The following is a 21,998-nucleotide window of genomic DNA, read 5'->3' on the forward strand; positions in this document are numbered from 1 at the left end:
GGCCACCTAAGATACCTGAATCCATCCAACATCCATTTAATCCTGGACACGAAAGTCAGTTTTGGACTGTGGGAGAGTTTGGTCTTCGTGTTTTTTATTTTAGTGAGTTTTCCTTGGCAAAGGCCCTGCGCTGCCTGGGAGCTGATTGAACTTCCGTAGAGCCAGTATGTTTCTCAGTTCTCCAATTTAAATGCTGCCAAGAATTTCCTAACGTTTGCCATGAGAAATTCAGCAGCACATAAAACCCCATTCATTAAATAAACAGTTAACTAAGCAACCTTTGGCAAAAGGCACAACCCATCTGACATTGGAAGCGCTCGGGACTTTCCGAAGGAAATAATTAAAGGATGCATTAAGAATAAATACCCCAGTGCTTAGCACTCATAATGGAAAAATAACAGTTCCCAACCTGGAATCTTTATACAAGTTTTTGAAATTAAAAATGAAGAACAGTTCTGAATGCTCAATATTTCAACAAACCTAGAAAAGGCTACGCACTTACCCACTCTTAGCACAAGCAAAATAAAACGACTATTTGCATCAGGCTACAATTCTGTCAACTCTCTGTGATTACGGAGGCTGTCTCATTTTGTCCTTTAGATACCTTTGATAAATTAAAATAATCAAACTAAGTATTCCTTAATAAATGCTATTTGTTTAGTAGATGAAATTCCGAAATGTAGAGTTCATGAAGATAAGAAAGAGTTATGAAATTTGGAAAGTATTCATGTAAACATTAAGATTTGAGGGTGATTAATTACTTCACAGAATGCTTTTTTGCTTTTTAGAGAAGTGTTTAGAGAAGTTGCTTTTTAGAATTAATTATTTACATAAATGATGAGCACGCCTCTCTTATACACTTAAGATCTTAACATTTAAGATCTTACGTATTTAAGACCATAACGGTAACAATAATGGTTACTTTTTACTTAATGGCCAAGACTAAGCACTTAGTACTGTATGTTCTTAAATAACACTACAAAATAAGTATTAATAACCTCATTTGATAAAGAGGGACACTATTTCAGAGAGACTAAGGAACTTGCCCAAAGCCGTGTAACTAGTTAAGTAGCAGAGCAGGAATTCAAACCTAGGGGGCTATTTGAATCTATGTCCATATCTATATCCATATCCATATCTGTGTCCGTCTCCATATCCATATCTATATATCATGCAGTGCATTGCCTTCATCAGATAACATTAAAATTACAGAACAGATTTACAAACAACTTCTCAGGAACAAGTCTGTTTTGTAGTCTTTTCATCAGTAGTGCTAAAAACAACAGCGTTGTCTGTCTTAAATGTCACCTTCCCCTGTTTCCTTTGAGGGTTCTCAGGTGGAAGTGTGAGTGAGAACTAAAGGCCGACAGCCAGGGCAAGAAAGGGAACTCATTAGACAACCAGCTTTTAAAATCTCAGGTTGAGGAGGCTTAAGAGAGTCCTACAATTTTTATTGCTAAAGGAACTTAACTACCGTAAAAACAGTCCCAGGGAAAGAAAACCAAAAAATTCTATAGTCTATACCCAGCTTTGCAGACAGGTATTAAGATTCTGTCTTGTCCACTACTTGCTGGCTCCACGCTTACTAGCTTTGTGACTTCAGGCAAGTGGCCTCGCCTCTTGAAGAACGACATTAAAGTGGAGTCAGAGGGCGCTTTGCTTTCTCTGGCACTGAGAGTCATTTCCCCAAATCTCTCCCATGGGCTGGCCACGCACTCCTCGCATTTCTGCAAGAAGCTCTACCACCAGGGTCTTGTGATTATTAGAAAAATACTTAGTGTGCTTGTAACTGCATTCACTGTTTCGTTTTGTTTTTTTTTCTGATTTTATTTCTCTTTATAGTTGTATATCCACCCTCCAACTAATAAATAATACAATTTTCTGGCATGAGGCCAGATTCACTGATGTGGTAAAATCAAAATTATTATAATCACTTACGGATGATAACTTTACAAATAATTATAATAACAAGAATGTAATTCCAAGCAAGATATAATTTCCTTTTACTATTCAAAGTCTCTTTAAGTGAGTTTGAATGAATAATTTGCCACCAGCTTTGGCTTGTTACATTTTGGAAAGCTATGTCAGAGCAACTTCAATAGTTCTGTTATATATATTTATCTTAACCATACAGAAAACAAAGCCTCTTTATAATACAACATATAAACATTATTAGAATAATTAATGTAAATGGCTTGATAGGAGGAACCTAACCTATATTAAAACATGTTATAAAGCTGTGATAATTAAATGAACTGGAACTGGATCAAGAAAAAAAGAAGCAGATCAATAAAACAGAATAGGATTCTCAGAAACAGAACACAATATATGTAAGATTTTAGAGGCTGGCCCAGTGGCGCAGTGGTTAAGTGCGCATGTTCCACTTCGGCGGCCCGGGGTTCACCAGTTTGGATCCTGGGTACCGACATGGCACCACTTGGCAAGCCATGCTGTGGTAGGCGTCCCACATATAAAGTAGAGGAAGATGGGCACTGATGTTAGCTCGGGGCCAGTCTTCCTCAGTAAAAAGAGAAGGATTGGCAGCAGTTAGCTCAGGGCTAATCTTCCTCAAAAAAAAAGAAAGAAAAAGGAAATATATGTAAGATTTTAATATTAGGTAGCCCTTACAAAACAGTAGAAAAAAGAGGAATTATTAAAAATTCATGCTGGTTCAAATAAGTAACTGTTTGGGCAGGGGGACTCGATTTGGATTTTCACCTTAAAAGAAAAGACAAATATTTTCAAAAAGATTAAAAAGTTAAAGACACAGACATAAAATTAAGTAATAAATATTTTATGTGGTTATATATTTATAAAATCTCTCTTGGGGGTGGATTTTCTCAGCTAAAAACTGATGAACATGATCAAAAATGACACCAGATTCAAATGTTAAAACTTTGGCATATCCACCATACACCATGCCATTGCAAATCAATGGGCAAGGGACGGACTAATAGTAAATGATATTTTATATATATATATGGATCTCCATACATACATGTAAACATATATATACTAAATGGTATATTATTTACTAATGGCCACCCCCGTAGAAAAATGTAAAATTAGATGATGGAGGGAGCTTTACTGAGCTCCTGAGGCCAAGGCTGCAAAAGAACGTGAGTTGGTTCATCTAGACATAACATCTGGTGCTGCTATTTTGTTATTATCAGTTCAAAGGTATCATCCTTGGTTCAGAGAGTTTCCCTTAAAAAAAATAATAATAGTGTCTACTTTTCTCTCATTGAGACTGGTAGAGAATTTAAAAATTTTTGGATAAAGCAGACGTGCTTTGCCCTTATTAGCAGCATCTGCCGGCTTGGAATACAAGCTTTAAACCCTAACTTACGGTGTATTACATTCCGCAAGATCATGCAAGACTGATGCTGAAAATATCTTCATCACTTAGTTGCAAAATAACAGTAAACATTGCACGTTTATTGTTTCTAGTTAACTTTTTCAGTGTCTTTCTAAATGCCATTAGTTGGGGAAATAACTGCAAGATATTTTCCCCTCAGGTCTTTTATTTTTGTATTTGAGCATCAGCTTATTGTGAAGCTAACACAGTTTTAAAGTTAGAATTGCCTTTAAATCAGTTACGGTTCCCTTTTTGGCATGTTGCTGAAAAGACATCTGCTCATCATTTGTAATCGCTCAAGGGCCTCTCTTAATCCTGCACCTATGGTAGAGATGGTTTATTGTTCTATTTATGTATTTTTTTTAACAGAGTTGAAAAAACGTTGAACACTGAAGTCCCAATTCTTGTTTGTGATCAGAGCTTGATGCCAACGGAGACAAGTCCTTAGCTTACCTGAGTCTCAGTTTCCTCGTGTGGAAATAAGAGGATTGATTAGTTTTCTTTAAAAAAAAAAATGGTATCTCAAATCTCCCGTTACTGACAACAGTGGCTCATTTTCCAATTTTTTTTTTTTTCCAAAAGGCATTACGGAATTACTGAGTCTTTAATGTGAGAAAAATAGACATTCCTATTTAATGGAGCTCAAGTTCTCTTGCCACACACCCATATGCCACTGAAAGCTTCATTAAATAGAGCTGTTAACTCAGGAACAACACAGTCTTTTAGCTCCCACGGCTAACTGGTACAGATGGCATCCAATGTTGCCTAAATAACTTTAGGCAGCTCGCTGACAGTGGAATGAGAGAAGGACAAAGCAGGAAGAGTTCTCTTTTCTTTTTGCTTTTCCTTCTTTTTATGAAAAGGATGAATTTGACCCTGTTTAATTGGAACTAAGCAAAGAGATTTCTTTCTCTACATTCCTTAAGTAAAGAATTGCTATTTTTTTCTCTCCAAGTTTCAACTAATTCTTGGTTTCATATTAAATGTCACATGCTTTTACTGATAAATGATGTTGTTGTAGTCTGTTTTTACATTCCATGATGATTTTTTTTTTTTTGTTATGGGGAAAGTTTCAATTACGTTGAAAATTTTATCTGCATATAATCTCTCATTGGATTGGATTATGGCGATAAACCCACTAACTCCCCCCCAAAAAAACCCTCTTATCTTTCAAAATTCCTTATGTAACTCTCCTTAAAATCAGATTTCCTCAAGGCTAAGTATTGTTTTAAAGAGGTATTCGGCTACTTTGTACAGGACTTGCACATTTCCTACACTTTCTTTCTTATCTGCTACTCCTTCTCCAAACCACCCCAAATACAGAAGTCCCTGCAACTGGGTGCACGTCTACTTCAAGTGGACATATTCCAATTGCAGATCAAAACTTCTATGGTGTCACATTCTCAGAAAAGCTGAAATTCTGTTAGTCTTTTGGTCAGTTAAATTCAGCAAACGTTTTTTACCTTTTTACTATAAGCAGTTTCCGTGCTAAGCTCTCAGTGTAAGAAAGTGAATTATGTAAGAAACTTGATCTTGGGTGGAAGATAGGGCAATAGGAAGTGCAATGATTAAAAAAAAAAGGGACCACCTTACCTCTACTTTTATAATTGTCTTTTTGTGATGGCAGGAACGTTGAGGCAAATTTTTAAATTTTCTGCTTTCTTAAATTGTAAAGTAATTTATTATTATTATTATTATTATTATTATTGTTATTGTTGTTATTATTTTGACTACAGCCCTTCGTTTGGCGTGCCAGGCTTGTAAGCGCTAAAATTTGCTTTTAGGCCAAGATATTTTTTACTCCAAATGTGTGTTTTAGCCAAGAACTCTCTAATTTCTGACTTTATTAAATATTATTGGTGAATGTTTATTTATATTTTTTGTGTGTATGGTATATATACATATGTATTATCTACTTATCTGTCTGTCTAGAGATGTACAATGTATTCTAATATCTGTGTGCATTTTTTTCTGGACATCAATGATAGCAGGTTTGACATATATTGCATATATAAGCACATTTACTTTGGATAAAGTATAAACTCTGTGTGTATGTCCACATATAGTTTACACATTACCAATATATATACCAATAGCAAATATTCAAGAGAAATTAAACTGGTTTATTCTCAGTGGATCATGTTCTATTGGACTGGGCATATGCACAGGGGAGTAACTAAAATTGCATTTTCTTCAGTACCTTACCTAACAATTACTTATCTGATTAAATTGAAAGTCTGGGGATTGAAAAATAATTTCAAAATAATAAATAAGTAAATGTTGGGGATGAAAGTTGTAATACATTTTATTTCCTTTTTTGAGCTGTTCCTTACCCAGGTCATGGCAAAACAAATGTAATTTACTTCCTACTTGTTGGGAAGGCTCTTGCACTGTTCACTTACTGGCTACTTCTTGGTTGTATTTTGAAACAAGCTCTTTGCTATAAATAGATGATGCATGGACAGATCACAGATAGGAGAAAAGAAGAATTAAATTTGGACATTTGAAATATTCTCACATTTTCTTAATAGAGTAAAAGCATTAAATGCATTTAAAACAAACAAAAGGTAAAATTAAAACAACAGTCCTCTTAGATAATTCTTAAACTTTATGGACTTTTAGAAAAAAATATATATATATAAAATATCCTAAATGAAATATCTGTTGAAAAACTACATAGCAGAGTTTGGATCTCTACATAGCTCTTTGACTCCTCTTTCAAGAGCTCTACATAGCTCTTCAGTTCTCATTTCACCATCCTGTGTACTCTCATACTTACGGGATGAAAAGTCTTGATCAATACATGTTAATAAATTTAAGAACCTCATTAAAATTTCTAAGCTGAAACATATATTTACAATAACAAAAAAAGTCCTTATCTGAGTGGCAAATGTTTTCCTGCTGATCTACTAATGTTACCCTCCCTCTTCCTGTGGAAAGCCTTAGCTATCAGCCACCAGTTCTTCACTACCATCTGTACAAACCTCAGATAGATATAATCCTTGGGGCACATCCGTACGCCTAAAGATGTAGTGAACATTCTCTTTACTAATGGATTAGTGTTTCGATATATCTCAGAATAGAGAACAATATCTTGGCATCAAAACCACAACTGGAAAAAGCCAGAAAATGAGAAGCAACAATAAGCCATCTTTTATCTCTGCTCAAATCACATAGATTGAGGGAAGAAAACCTCACAGATTTGGGGATTTGACGTTGCTTTCCTTTTTAGATGTCTGTTTTAGAAATTAAGAAACCGAGACAGAGATGTTAGGCAACTTGACTTAGGTAAAAGCTTTGTGCTTAAACTAAGTCTATATCTACACCTTCAAACTTCTATTCTTTAGCCTACTTCCTGCCCCTGCCTTTTCAGGATTATTATCAAGGCCAAATAAAATACTCAGTGGCTGTCTACCTGAAATTTCAAGCCTAGCAATATAAAAATACAAACACATTACTCCTTTCCTTGAGTATTTCAGTGTGAAGGATATTTTAAAAATAACAAACATTAGAGGAAAGGGAAAAGATCAACAGGGCAATGTGCAGAAATTATATGGCAGCGAAGAAAAGAAAACAAAAACAGCAAATAAATAACAAAAAAACCTGAGGCCTCTTTTATGTTTCTATCTCTTTGGAACTTATGATATAAGCCTATGAAGCAGGGAAGTAAAAGTCAACATTTTTAATTGCTCTTCAAAAACAATCAATATCGCAACATAAATCTTGATTCTATAAACAGATCCACATAAGTGTGCCATAAATATCATCAATTGTTAAGAAGATGAAGTATATAGATATTTGCTGAAAGTTGAAACTATTAAATAAATTACAACTTTGATGAAATTAGAAAAAAGATACATGAATAATTGTAAATGATTGAGAACCATATTATCTGAGAAAGAAGCAAAAAAATGCTTACACATGAATTTTTAGAAGATTTGGAGTGCTTACTAGCTACTCATTATTATAGTTGAACTATATTTAGGTCATTTTAAAAGTAAGTCTAACTTTAGAGATGTAGTATGATTATGAAATCTGGGGCACATGAAGTAGTGGTTAGATCTGAGAGCTATCAGCCTGCCTATCCAAAATTGCTTTCCTGTCTTCTAGAGTGGCCTTTCAAAGAATAGAAAATGAGAAGAAAAAAAAATTCTTCTCAAGATAGTTCTTCTAGGAAAATTATTCTACCTCTGGAGAATTTTAACTCAGGTGTTTTTCACTCTAAAAGTAATTTACACCCCACAAAATGAGTTTGAAGGTGAAGTTTTCCAATACACAGTCCAGCTGGCCATTTATAACTGAACATGCACAGAAGGTTTCACACTTTCCTAGATAAATAGGCTCAAAATAGTAACTAGGTTAGGAGATTGGTCCACAATATCACATTCTGCTATATTTTAACTGTATTTGAAGGGGCTGGCCCAGTGGCACAGCGGTTAAGTTCACACGTTCCGATTCTCCATGGCCCGGTGTTCGCCAGTTCCAATCCCGGGTGCGGACATGGAACCCCTTGGCAAAAGCCCTGCATCCCACGTTTAAAGTAGAGGAAGATGAGCGTGGATGTTAGCTCAGGGCCAGTCTTCCTCAGGAAAAGAGGAAGATTGGCAGTAGTTAGCTCAGGGCTAATCTTCCTCAAAAAAAAAAAATAAAATAAAAATAAAAACAATTTAAAAATAGCTATATTTGTAAATATTGTTATTAATAATAGTCTACAATCTGGGAACTAAGTTAAAAAAAGTGAAAGAAGAATTTCGTTCAACTCTCAGTAAATATTTATTGAGTATCTACCCTCTGCCAGGCACTGATCAAGGTGCAGGGCTACAGTGAGCAAGGTCCCTACCTGCATTAATCATAGATTCTAGTGGGGATTCATCTTCTGTTTTTTGGAGAGGGCAGTGCATGGCTCATCATAAGTAATATGATGAAGACAATCCCTACTCCATTTCCCCAAACCTCCCTATCACCAAGGCACCCAATTTACTCATGACATTATAAATCTATCAGTGCAGTCCTCACCTAGAATTACACTAATCCCACATCCTTCAATTTTTTTGTAGATGATGTGGGACTCATGAGGCAATAGACTCAGCCTTATACCCACTTGCTCACGTCGGAAACACCCAATTCCATTGCACAGGCAATGTGTTAGCATTGATCAGTGTCATCATCTGCATCATTTGGGTCAGAAAATGCTTATTCCTGATCAATATCTATGTCAAAAAATTTCCAAATGTTAAAATATAAATCACCAAGAAAATGAAAAGTAATGCAGGTTCGGGTAGCTTGAAAATCATGGTGAGAAGTTACAAAACTTGGAAAATCATCCTTAAAAAGATTTTCTCCACTTCTAAAGATCCACAGAGAAAGACAATCCTAAATCAACTTTCCCAAGGCTTCATAGCTCTTTCTCTTTTCAAGAAAGTATACTTAAGAATTAATCTAATTCCTTTTGTTATTGCTTAAGTTCATTTTCTCCTTTTTTGTTGTCAATAGATGCTTGTTAAACCATTATACATATTTGTTCAAAGAATAAGAGATATGGTATTCTTTATAATAATCCTTCTTCAAGATAAAGATAAACTGAAAACACCAGGACTAATATTGGACAGATGATTTATTTAGTTGGTACAAATCAAGTATAAAATACCAATTATATGAGTGTGCTTAATTTCTAGACATTTCCTTATTATGGATTAATTTAGAAGTAATATCTCTGTGTATACTAGATGATGATAAAGAGATGATGATGATGTTTATTATCATGCAGTTTGATGTAGTTGGTATTTATTAAAATCTTACGATGTGCCTGGCATTGGATTGATTGTCTTTATGTAGATTTTCTCGCTTACATGGATTTTCTTCTTTAATCATTATAACTATCCTGTAAAGTATTATCTCCCTAAAAGAGAGGAAAACAAGGCTTAGAGATCATACAGTTAGGCAATACCAGAGCTGGCTTTGAACTTAGGGAGTCTGATACCAGAGCTTGCTCTTAATAACTCTGAAAAATAAAGTATCCATTAACAAATCGTATCAAGAAACTTGTCAGTCACATTAACTGTTGGCTTCTTTGGCCTTGGATTTGAAAGAAATAACTGCTGTGTTGACCTGGTTAACTTTATAGCTCTAATAAGACACAGCCTGTCTTATTTTTTCTGTTATATAAATATATTTTTATACGTGGATAAATGGATTTAGAACCTGACAATGTTGGCCGCTGTGAAATTTGAGTGCCTTCTTAAACGAATATAGATAGTTATCTGGACAGAGATAACTAGTTTATCCCTAAGTCAGTATGACATATCTTTTGGAAATGTAGTTATCCATGCTATGCATTTTGTAGAGAAAAAGGGTATGAATCTCTCTTTATCCTCATTTAAAAATAGCTATGAATTTATTAAGGTGATATCATAGCAGATGCATGATACTGTGAGAACTGCCAGTGGATTTGTCCAATGTGCTTTTTGTAGTCCACAAAAGCCCCAGAACTATCAACAAGTGATCAGAACCACCCAGCCACTTTAGTTGAAGTGCCTTGAGAAACGAGGGTACAGGACGAACTTTGCTCCACATTTGTGTACATTAAAAGTAAAATGGAACACCAGTAATACAGGTTGAATGGACTTAGAGTAATACCATGTTCCAGAGTTACCTACATTATTCAAGTAGTTATTATTGTAGGCAGGGCAAGAGAGAGCTTCTGCATCTTAGTTGCATTTTATGATTTTTCTGAGAAATTTCAGTATATTTTCTACCCCAACTTGTTATGCTTATCTTCCAAAATTAATACACACCATGGATATATAGACCATAGAAGAGATCCTGTATTTTAGGGAACTAGTATACAAAAGTATCTAATTTCAAATACTCTTGTGATGGGAAAACTGAAAAACCTCAGTGCTTGTCTTTAATAAATGAAATACCATAGTCAACCAACAAAAGCAAATGGTTTTTATAAGTTCAAGTCTACACATCCTTGGAATAATGAAAGCTATGCAGATTTATTCAAATTATTTGAGTTAACTACAGGGAATTTGTGTTTGTGTGCACGTGTGCATGCACATTATTTGAATGAAATTAGATTGGAACTGTTACTGTTCAATGAGTTGATACTTGAATTTTATTTAGATGAAAAAGCTGTCTTATAATCAAAAGCTACTAAACGTTGTGTGCCTTTTCATGATCTACTTGCAAGTTTCCTGAGCTGATGACAAGTTCCAAATATTAAAATATACGCTTAGTTTCTCACTGCTATCCTCTGCCTACAGGTTGTATATAAAAATAATGATGTAAGGCTGGAATTATCTCGACTTGCCAAGCAAGGAGACCCTAAGATGAAGATCCATGGAGTGGTGGCATTTAAATGTGAGAATGTTGCAACTTTGGACCCAATCACCTTTGAAACCCCAGAGTCTTTCATCTCTTTGCCTAAATGGAATGCAAAGAAAACAGGCTCCATATCCTTTGATTTCCGCACAACAGAGCCAAATGGCCTCATCTTATTTAGCCATGGCAAGCCACGACACCAAAAAGATGCCAAGCACCCGCAGATGATAAAGGTTGACTTCTTTGCTATTGAGATGCTAGATGGCCACCTCTACCTCCTCTTGGATATGGGGTCAGGTACAATAAAAATCAAAGCCCTGCAGAAGAAAGTGAATGATGGAGAATGGTATCATGTGGACTTCCAGAGAGATGGACGGTCAGGTAATTTATCATTTTTCTGTACTGTTTATCTACTGGAACACCCCATCTACCCTTTGCTATTCCTAAAGAATTAAAACCAAGACATATTAAAGATTTCTTACATTCCTGTCTTTAGGGTAAAGGAAATTATCTGTTATTGTTTCTGTTTCATATCATATAAGAATCAGAAGGAGCTAATTAATCATGAGAGTTGGGCATCAAACTCCAAAAGCCCAAATGGCTTCTAGAATACCTTCCTAAATCAACATTTATTGGATAATCAAGTGCCAAATCTTGCAGGAAATTTTATCTTGAATTTGCAATGAAAATATAAGGGTTCTTATATTCCCAATTACCTCGTATCATTGGTTGTTTGGAGGAGCCTGAAGTGACAAATATAAAACATGAAAAAAATTTCAATGATCCACACATACATTCCTTAGTTTAATACAGCACTCTTTTTATCCAAGGTGGATCTATGGTATCAAAATACTTTGATCAATATAGTAGGTTTTCAAGGACACCAGCAAAACTCTGCTGCCTTCCAAATAGCTTCCCTTTTCTGATGAAAGATATTTGGAATTCCACCAACAGGGGTTCATTCCACTGGCTTCTTTCTGCTGCTCTTTTTTCCTGGAGGTGTGTGTGTATGGTGGGGGTAGAAGGGGATGTTGTAGGAAAGGCCTGAAGAAATAAAAATTACTGACTCTGAAATTTGGGAGTGGATTAATGGGCTTAGGTGGGCAAGAATCACCTAGGAAGAGGAAACAGCATTTGTGGAAACCCAGAGAGAACCAATTTAAGTACACAACTATATATTATTTCTTTTACTGTCTTCACCCTGTGCTCCTATGCTGTGGTTGTTCCTCTCACTTACAAATCAAATTGTCTTCTTATAATAGAAGACAACTGAATTTAGAACTAGCCACTCTCCTCCTCTCTCTCCTCCCACCTTGTCATTTGTTTATATACTATATTATCCACTCTGGAGTTTCTGCTAAATAGCAGTACAAGCTTGGCCAAGGCATTTTTTGTGGACCTGAATTTCTTCCCTTGTAAAACATATTGTGAGGGAGCCAGTATTCACTGGATCCCAGACCAGTGAAGGGGGATCAACAGTGATGGGGCTTAGGATTCTATTTTTTTGTAAAGCTTTCCAAGGGACTTGATGATCAACCAAATTTGGGAACCACAGACCAGATGACATTTAGTGCTTCTTTTAGATCCAATAATCTGTGATTACCATCCTGTTTTAGAAGGGCCATGCTGAAGCCCCGAGGCTGAGCTCTTCTTTTTACCCCTTCCTTTCATAGACTCCCTTGTCACTTATTTACTCCTAGCTTCTCTGCAGGGAAGAGGGGTAACATTTCACTATTATTCGTGCCTTGTGTTCCTATTTATTGATCAAGAAGATTGTGTTTGCCATCCTAGATATATCTTTTTTCTCAATAAAATAAAGAAATGGAATGTAGGCAAATTGGGAGGGAGCTGGGGGTGAGGGTGGAGAATTGAAGGAAGGTCGGAACCCGTTGCTCTGATCCCCAGATATCTCGGAGACTTTGTTTCTGATTCATCCCTCGCTGAAAACTCGGTCTCCCTATGTTATTTCATTTCCCTAAAGAAGACCATAAGGAAGATGAGTTAGCATTCTGTGAAATCTGTGCTATGTTATCACTTTTCTGCAGTATTTTAGATGATTGAGAGTAGACAGTAAAAGATTTTTTTTTTTGTCAGCTGTATAATACTGATTCCATTAGGAATTGGATTCCTCTTTGTTTTTCTGATTTAAGCTGAGAAGAGTACCTTGATGGGAATACAGAAATATAGCAAGAATGCCTCCCTTTGGCTCCCCCCAGCCTATTTCTGCCAGAGCTAGCAGTTAATTTGCTACTTAGGCACTTTCAAATAGAAGACTTAAAAAGAGGATGAGAGTAGTGATTAATCTTGTTTTTTGAAATATTAACTTGTGGACATTACAGTTTGACTTAAAATACATCTAGAATAAAATTTGGAAATTGACTTTCAAGAATATATGTACTGTTAGTCAGTTTTTTTAATAGTTTAAAACATAACTAATCAGGTTAAGTGGACATCTTTTGGAAATTCACAAGGGTGAAAAAATACCACACTTCAGTTCAGTTGTATTTCATTCACCTAGAAATGAGATATTTTCTTACTATCTGAAGAAATACATGCTCATTGTCAAAATTTTAATAAATGCAAAAGAATATAAAAGGAAAGTAAAACTATCCGAAAGGAAAGTAAAACTATCCGTTATTCATTTGATAATATTGATTTATACCTGGATATTTCTTTCCAGTCTTAAGTGGTGATTCAATCTAATTAGTTTCCCAAGTCCTGTGGATGACCTATTACAATAAAGATCAGATAAATACCTTAATCCTCAAACAGAATAAAATCCACATTTTCTGTTTAAGCTGTTAGATTCATCCAAATTGCCAAGAGTTTATTAACTTCCTTGTTTATATCCTCATTGGAAAAGGTCAAAGCAGAGAATATCTACTTTAATTTCCAAAGTTCAGTGCTGGATGGGAAGAAGAGAGAGATGCCTTAAGAGAGTGTTATTTGCATTAAGAAAGAAAATAAACGAAACATGAGATTTTTTTTGGAATCCAATGGAAAGATTAAGTTAGTATTCTTGGTGGTGTTTTGATGGTAAAGTACTTTTATGTGATTACAATTTCACATTAGTGAATTAGAACAAACAATATGAAAACCAAAGCTCATTCACTAAAGTAAGTCCTGCCCCTTACTAAACAGAAAAAAAGAGAGCTCATATTGTGTTGGCCAAGCTCAAGGGAATTTAATGTGATTTTAATAACTGCAGCTGTTAATATTTTATATATAGTATTTTAATTAAGTTCTATATTTGCACACTGCATTGGTTTGGAATAAAGCAGCCTTTTAATAATTGAATGAATAGCTATACTAGCTTTTATTTTACTTAGAGGATATTTCTGAGTTAAGCTGGTGAAATACTAAGATTTATAGCTCAGTTAAAACTAAGAAACATAGAATTTCAAGAAATAATTCATTTTACCCATTTTTCACATCAGTTATATTTAGAGGCTATATGAAAATTCCTCTTAATATAATGTGAGGAGACGATACTGCTGTGACAAGAGGGCAGTGTGGGCCGCTTTCTGATTCATGGACAGTGAAGGTTGTATCTATCGATTTGCCTGGGACACTCCTTAGCTCCATATTTAAAAACACTTAATGAGCCATATTGTCTCTGTTATTAAAGTAGAGGGAGCCTAGGCCTAAGAGTTATTCTTTCTGCTATTGACCATACTAAAGTCAGTCAGAATAAAAGCCATGGCCATTAATTAGATGCTAATAAGTTTAGGCCATCTAGTCAGAGATAGGGTTAAAACTATATTTGGTGGACAGAGTGAATTTTTAATATCCCCCATACAGCTTATAAGGGAAACCTATGTGTGCAAGGGAATATCTTATTTATATTTATATCCTCAGGTCCTGGTTCTTTCTTAGGCGATAGCAGTTGTTCAATAAATATTTGGTATAAGAAAATATAAGGAATAAAAACATGTGAATGACTCAGTGTCAACCTACCCCTAATATTTTAAAGTGTCATCATCTTTACATTTGAAGAGCAATAGCACTATTTTAGTTGTAAATGCAACTTTTTGTAAGGAATTACATTACTTCCTGAAAGCAGTTAACACAATATAGGATAACAGGTACTGTCTTTTTTTACAAACACAATTCCATCCTCCAAGCCCAGGTGTCTGGAAGAAAAATGCAGTGAAGAAGTTAAACAACTGTTAGAGAACTGTGGTAAGCCTGGTACAGAAATGACAAGATTTTATGAAAACAGGACTACTATTCCTGCCTGTTCATGAGATCCCTGTATCATTTAGCAAACATGTAGGCAGAAGGAAAATTAATCATGAGAGAAGGCGTTCACTCCTTTCCAAGGACTGGGATACGCAGCCACAGTAAGCATGCTAGTAACAAGGAAGATAGTCACCCGGGATCTCCATCTTTCTGATGATTTGCCCATCAGCCCTTTGTTTACTAAGATGGATATATGAGCCCCTTGTTTGATGAGAAATATTCCCTTCATCTGAATACTTTTCTAGAATTTCGTTTTCGGCACAATTAATTGTCTTGGGTTATATGTCCCTTCTTGCATTCTATGACATGGAGAAGAAAGAGGCACTTTAATTCCCACACTTTGACTAATATTCTTTGGCCACCGCTGTTCTCTGTACAGTGTAGCTTCTTCCACTGTCTGTTTAGTCTTTGACAGTGACATGGGAGGCCAAGTGAACTGAACCATGAATAGCATTTTCAGATCCTGCACAAAAGTGGCCAAGGAGGAACCATGCAAAGTGTAGGCATGATTTGGGGGATGAGAGTGTATGACTTGAGTGCTGCAAAAAGTGGATATCCTCCATGGACAGCTTAGCTACTTAACAGAGCGAAACCCCTAAGTTACTGAGTTAATAAATATGATTGAAAAGGCTCATTACTCTGCACACTTTGCAGGACTTAGAGCTGAGCAGTTCCTTACCAGCCCGCTTCCCTTTCCGGGGTCCCCCTTTCCCTCTCTCTTGCTCCCAAATTAACACAAAACAACTGTCCAGGTATTTAGCTAAAGTGTGAATTGTGCTAAAATTAGGATGAAGTTAATGACTGTTTTCTTGGGGCATGAATATTGTTTAAATTTGTGTTAAGCTCTTTGGCTCAGGAAAGGGTATCCTCTCAAGTATTTTTATAGCAAACTGCCAGTCATTTTTTTTTTTTTTTTTGCAAACGATCATTACACATTGAAATCAAAGAGAATACTCCTTATTCTTGTCAAATTCTGCTTGTGTACAGCAGGGTACAGCAGATTGTATCAGCGGTTATTCATGGGTAAGCTTACATTTAACAGCTAAGCAGCCATTAAGATTTGAATTGAATTCATAGAGTTCTAGTTTGAGAACTAGAAATTACAGTGGGAAAGGCACAAGGCTCTCTCCAGAGCACATAATTAGAGGTTTATAGTAATCACTGTGTGATGTGAACAGCACTTTCTAGCTATATATTACCAGCACTGATTTCTGTGTATACCATTCATGAATCACCACACTTAGACATTCCTACTTGAACAACCATTAGCCGATTTCTCTGTTTAGGTCTTTATTTGAACTTGCCCTCTGACTATAAACATTCCTCCCATGGCTTTACCTAGTAGCCTGTTGCATACATTGAAATAATTTTAAGTAAATTTATAATACTTTATTTTATATCCATGCCCATAAATCATTACCCATCAATGGGAAGACTAAAATGCCTTATCAATTATTTGACTATACTGATGTCTAGATGGAGTCAATTTTGCATAAAATTATTGTATTAAATTTTATTAAATTGGTGCATTTATTTATTTATTCTGAACACATTTAAAAAGAAAAAAAGTCATCTATTTTCTTCCTCCCGCTCAAAACATTTTTAGTTTTGCACATTTTCTTCCAGTCTTTGTTAACATGGACATATGTTTTATATAGTTGCAATTACATAATTCTCCAGGCTATTTGTTTAATATATCATAAACTCTTTTTTGCTCAAAAATATCTAAGTAACAAAATTTATTCTCTGTGAATTATGAAAGCAAGCATCTGAGAATCAAAGCAGAACTTTGCAAAGGCACCTTAAGGAGGCTCCCACGCGTGTAGGACTCAAATATATTAACATGTCTGTGGAAAAGAAGGTCACAGAGACAAACGCTGGCCGGTACCCTGTAAGAACTGTCTAGGGGACTTGACTATTTCACCCCCACTGTAGAGATAGACGCAGGTCTTCTTAATTGGGATGAGGAAGGGTGTCACACCATCATAGGCTAATATTACTACACATTGCCTTTCCTCATGTACTCTCCTTGTTCAGAATTCATTTTCCCCACTCTTTTGATTAAGATTTAGCTCTGCTTGTTAGTTTGCAGTAGAGGAGTGACGTAGACCAGTTATATAGATATAAGTATTCAAGTTTCTGTAACAATTAAATTTCCCATCATAAATGAATAAATGAACATTTAGATTATAATAAATTGGCATCCCATATTGGAGAAGCTACATACAAGCATTCCATATCCTATGATAATTTCTCATAGAGAATTAATAACTTGGCATTCTTATGTTATACATCAGTCTTGTGGGCTTGATAAATCTACCAAATCTCCTTTCTGGGCCTACCAGACTAAGGGGCAGACCGTGGACTATGCTGTCAGTTGCACCCTCTGGAAATAGGCAGTTACTTGACCACATCCATCAACAGTAACCCTCGCTGTGGGTTGCTGAGTGGAAATCTGTGGAACTTCTGAAAAATAATATTTTAATCACTGCAAAATATGTCACTTAATTGGTATTTACTTCCCAGCATTGCGTATGATTTTTTTTTCTTGGTGAGGAAGATTGGCCCTGAGCTAACATCCATTGCCAATCTTCCTCTATTTTGTATGTGGGACGCCGCCACAGTGTGGCTTAACAAGCAGAACCCAAGAACCCCACGCCACCAAAGCAGAGTGCGTGAACTTAACCACTACACCACTGGGCCAGCCCCTAGTTTTAAAATTCTTATGTATACACATGTTGCTATGAGCGTGTATATGTGCATGTGCTTAATACATGACATGTATGTAACATACGAATATGTGCTACTGGTGAAAATGTTCAGGCAATTCAAAACGTACGTAAGTGAAGATTTTCCATTTGCCACACACTTCTCTCACCAATTCACTCCCTCCGCTGTAGGTAATGGGCAAAATAATTTGATGTTGACAAATTGCCAGGTATTTTCCTATGCTTCAATATATGTATAAACATATTAACACATATAAAATAATGTGGAGCTTCTTTTTTACATAAACAAGATCATTCTTCACCAATTATTGGGTGACAAAAAATCTACTGGGAATTTTGTCTATGCCGTTCGTTGTAGTGGCATCATATATCTCCTAGTTTAAACACTGATGTTTACTTAGTCATTCCTCTATTGATGAACATTTAACTTTTTCCTGTTTTAAAAATTTTGCTGTTGTAAACTAATTTATAAAGAAAGTCTTCATATTATATCTTTTGGCATATTGGTCAGAATTTCTGTAGGGTAGATGCTAAGAACTGGAATGGCTGGGTTAATTGCATTTTTAGTTTTGAAAGGTGATGACAGGTTATTTTACTAACAGGCTGTTTCCATTTACATGCTTATCTACAGTACAGGAAGTGCCCTTTTCCCCTCACTCTTGCCTCTCACCACATATTATCACAGTTTTAAAATTTTCTCCAAGATTTATTTCTTTACATATTGGTTTGATTCCTGAAATTTCTGGCTCTCCGGTGAATCCAAGTAAGCAGAAAATACGTAGTAATAAGCAGAAAACCAGAATATTGAGATTGTATTTTTGTTTTGTTTTCAAATAAAGGTTGTTTAGTTCCTATTATAAACCTAGTACATGACATTGCTTTTTTACAAAGACACAGAAAATTAGAAAGAAAGGAAGGAAGAAAAAGAAAGGAAGAAAAGAAGGAAAGAAAAACTATCCATTCGTAATCTCACTCCTCCAAAACTCCCATTGTTAGTATTATAGTTTATTTTTTTTACTATATATTTTATGGGAATTATATATTTTGCATTTTGCATCATACCAAATCAATGTTTCACTCTGCTTTTATCACTTATAGTATGCCTTTTTACTGAGTTTGAAATTGTTAGTAAAATATGAATTTGACAAGAAAATTTCTAAGTTTGTAGAAACTGATTCTCTTTTGCAATGAGAGATGAAGCAGAATTATGGATAGATAAAATTGATGTTTAACTAAAAAATTGTTTTAAGCAGTAATTTCAATAATTTTTACTCAAAAAGGAACCTTAGTGACAATGCAGTCAATTCTTTTATTTTGCATAAGAGCCACATTATGGCCTAATGAATCCGTTATTTGGCTAAGCTCGCCAGCTAGTTAATTGCAAAGCTAGAATTTGAAAATAGGTTTCCTTTGACCAGGTCAAAGCATTTCCCATTAGGGCATGCTATTTTCTACCCCCTCATTTCCAGTCGTTTAAACTTTTGCAGTAATTGAAAACTTGAAGTCAAATTAACTTATTTTAAATCTCACCTTCACTCCATATTTCTTCTCACCTTGTAAGCTAATCTCCCAGAAGTAGAATAGCCAAGGAAAATTGGATGAAAGAGAGAGTGGAAACTAACAGGTTATAAATACCAGACCAAAATGTAAAGTTGATTTCCATTTTTATAACTAAGAACTGTTTTCAACAGTTTTTCCTCTTTCACATATATTTTTATATAAAACGTGAATTTATTATTTATGCTCATGAATATTCTTAAATAAATATTGCCTTGTCTATTTATCACGTTTGTTTTATCTTTTGCGTATGCCATGAAAACAACCACGTTTAAATGTTAATATAAACTAGTGTGATTTCTCCGTGAAAATTCGAAAGTCATACGTACACAAATACATTTGTTTTTCAGCTGAAATTTCATTTCTTTAAAAGTAAAATAACACAGCAGGGTGCTTTAGATTCTTAAATATTGAAGCATGAAACACTAATCCAAATAAGTCCCCAAATATGACTATCATTTATAAATTTTAACAGCTCAAATATAGCAATGTTTACATAAAATATTTGTTTAATTTACCAGAAACTTCAAATGTAATTATAGTGGAAGAAGGTAGCATGTATGAAATAATCAAGCTATTCCAAAGAGAACATATCAATATTTGTAGTTCTAGGAAAAAAGTAGAGGGATAAACCAATAATATACCCAGATTTTTGTTTTCCCTTAAAAATTTAGTTACATGTGATTATGCCTCAGCCTTTGGAAAATTCTCATTTTCTATTGATTTATAGAGCTGTGACAACTACTCAATTGTCTTTAATTATCGGTGAACAAGTTTAAATATTCATTTCATGTTTTCTTGGTAACCACTGCCTTTAGAACTCAATTATAATGAAATAGGCACTTGGGAACCTTAGTATTGAAATTTCACTGTGCTCATATGTATGTGTTAAATTGGTTTAAATGAATTCAGTGCTTTTGAGATGAGTCTTTTGCTTGGGTGAAAATGTCCTTTGATTCATATCAATAATAAAATTATTAAGGAATTGGGGATTCAAATCCCTTATCAGAAGTGTGTGCATTTCAGGACATTTGCACATGTGTAGGCTAAAGTATAAATATCTGTTTGGATTTAGCTCAGTAATAAAATTTAATTATTATTTCAAATAACGTTTTTACTCTGTGAGTTTTAAGACTATAAAAATAATTAACATTCCCACTTAAATTAAATTTTTGCCATCTCTTCTACAAAGATTTTCTAAAATATAAGTGCATATGGATTGGCAAAGCAGATAGAGAAAACAGTAGTTGATTTTCAGTAATGTTTGTTTCATTCTATTATGTTTGTTTGCAGAAAATTCCAATGAATGATATCTGACACATGCATATGCTTGCTGTGGCTCCTTACCTTGAATCAGGGTTGAAGTTCCAGTTCCTCTTGGGTTGTATTTGAGTTGAAGTTAGAATTATATTCCTTCTGCTTTCTCTCCCATCTTTCACTCTTTCTTATTCAGATGAGAACTCTAAAATTGTCCCTCAAAAAGATAATAAGTATCTATGGGGAAAACATCCCTATTCTGTATTATATTAAACTCTCAATCAGTGTTTTTTGAAGTGTGGGTTGCAATCTGTTAATTTGTTCCAAAATCCATTTGGTGGATCATGTCTAGCACTTGTATTGCTAAAATTATATAAGAAAAAATATCAGAGTGCCTCAGAGGTAATAGAGTTAAATATTTTTCTGTTGAGTTTTTGTTTCAATATGTGTATGTGTGTCTATAAGTATGTGTGCACTGGGCTGTAAGTAAACTGCAGTCATGCATTGCTTAATGCCAGGGACTCATTCTGAAAATTGCATCGTTAGGTGATTTCGCCCTTGTGTGAACCTCATAGAGTGTACTTACACAAACCTGGATGGTATAGCCTACTACACATCTAGGCTATATGGTACTAATCTTATGGGCCCCACCATTGTATATGCTATCTGTCATTGACTGAAAACATCATTATGCGATGCATGACTGTATATGAAAAGTTCGGATTAATTTTAGGTGTCATGATCAGAAAAGTCTAGTCTAATCACAGTTATAGTGAATATCTTACTCTGGCCACAACAAACACATTCATAAAAACATACCTGAGCTTTCTCACAATATTCTGTTTAAAGCAGGCACTAACATAGGTGAAAACATTAAGAGTCCAAGTTACTCCATTCTCATTGTCAGACAAACGGTTCATTGATGATTGTCTGAAATACCTGGCCGTGGTTTTGCCACTGAGAGTGTAGACACACTGAATATGGAAACTATAGAGCGTCCTGATCTATGGAAACTACATGGAGGAGACAGAGAGAGTAAGGTGTTATGCAAGCCATGAAATTCCCTCATCTCAGGAATCTTCAAAGCATCCTCTTACAGTCAGAATTATAACATCATGAATAAGGACAATGCAATTTTTCCAAGTATCTTTTTCCCCCCTGAACTGAATCAAGCTTGTTCTATGAATAAAAAGGCATCTAGGAAAAAATTACGTATTTTTGAAAACATATGCCTACTCTTGTAAAACTTTGTCATTGTTCACTTGTTGTGTGTCTCCTACCAATTCTCTCTCAATATTATTTATCCATTTCCAGGGAGTCTTCTTGAACTACTTGGAAAACGGTGTGGCATCTGTCTCCTTTTTATCTTAAAAACATAAGTCACTATGTTCGTTGCATGCAACTCTGCTTCCCACATATGTTTTTTTAAATGTCCACCCTTCCATTTCTCATTAGTACCCACTCTTTCTGATCATTTTCTCAGTTACATTAATGGCTGCAGAGGATAGGGATTATCTGTTAACTCACTT

The 21,998-nt window shown here is 35.0% G+C and overlaps 1 protein-coding gene across 44 annotated transcripts in view; it reads left to right on the plus strand.

Annotated features, from left to right (window-relative positions):
• NRXN1 (neurexin 1) overlaps nt 1-21,998 on the plus strand; it is a 1,068,408-nt gene that overhangs the window by 465,920 nt on the left and 580,490 nt on the right. For all 44 annotated transcript variants that reach the window (XM_070573944.1, XM_070573958.1, XM_070573931.1 and 41 more), the window contains one exon: nt 10,627-11,065. In XM_070573944.1, the coding sequence (XP_070430045.1) occupies nt 10,627-11,065 (439 nt within the window). The remainder of the gene's footprint in view (nt 1-10,626; nt 11,066-21,998) is intronic.

This window comes from Equus przewalskii, chromosome 14 (assembly GCF_037783145.1).
Source record: "Equus przewalskii isolate Varuska chromosome 14, EquPr2, whole genome shotgun sequence".
Taxonomy (NCBI): domain Eukaryota; kingdom Metazoa; phylum Chordata; class Mammalia; order Perissodactyla; family Equidae; genus Equus; species Equus przewalskii.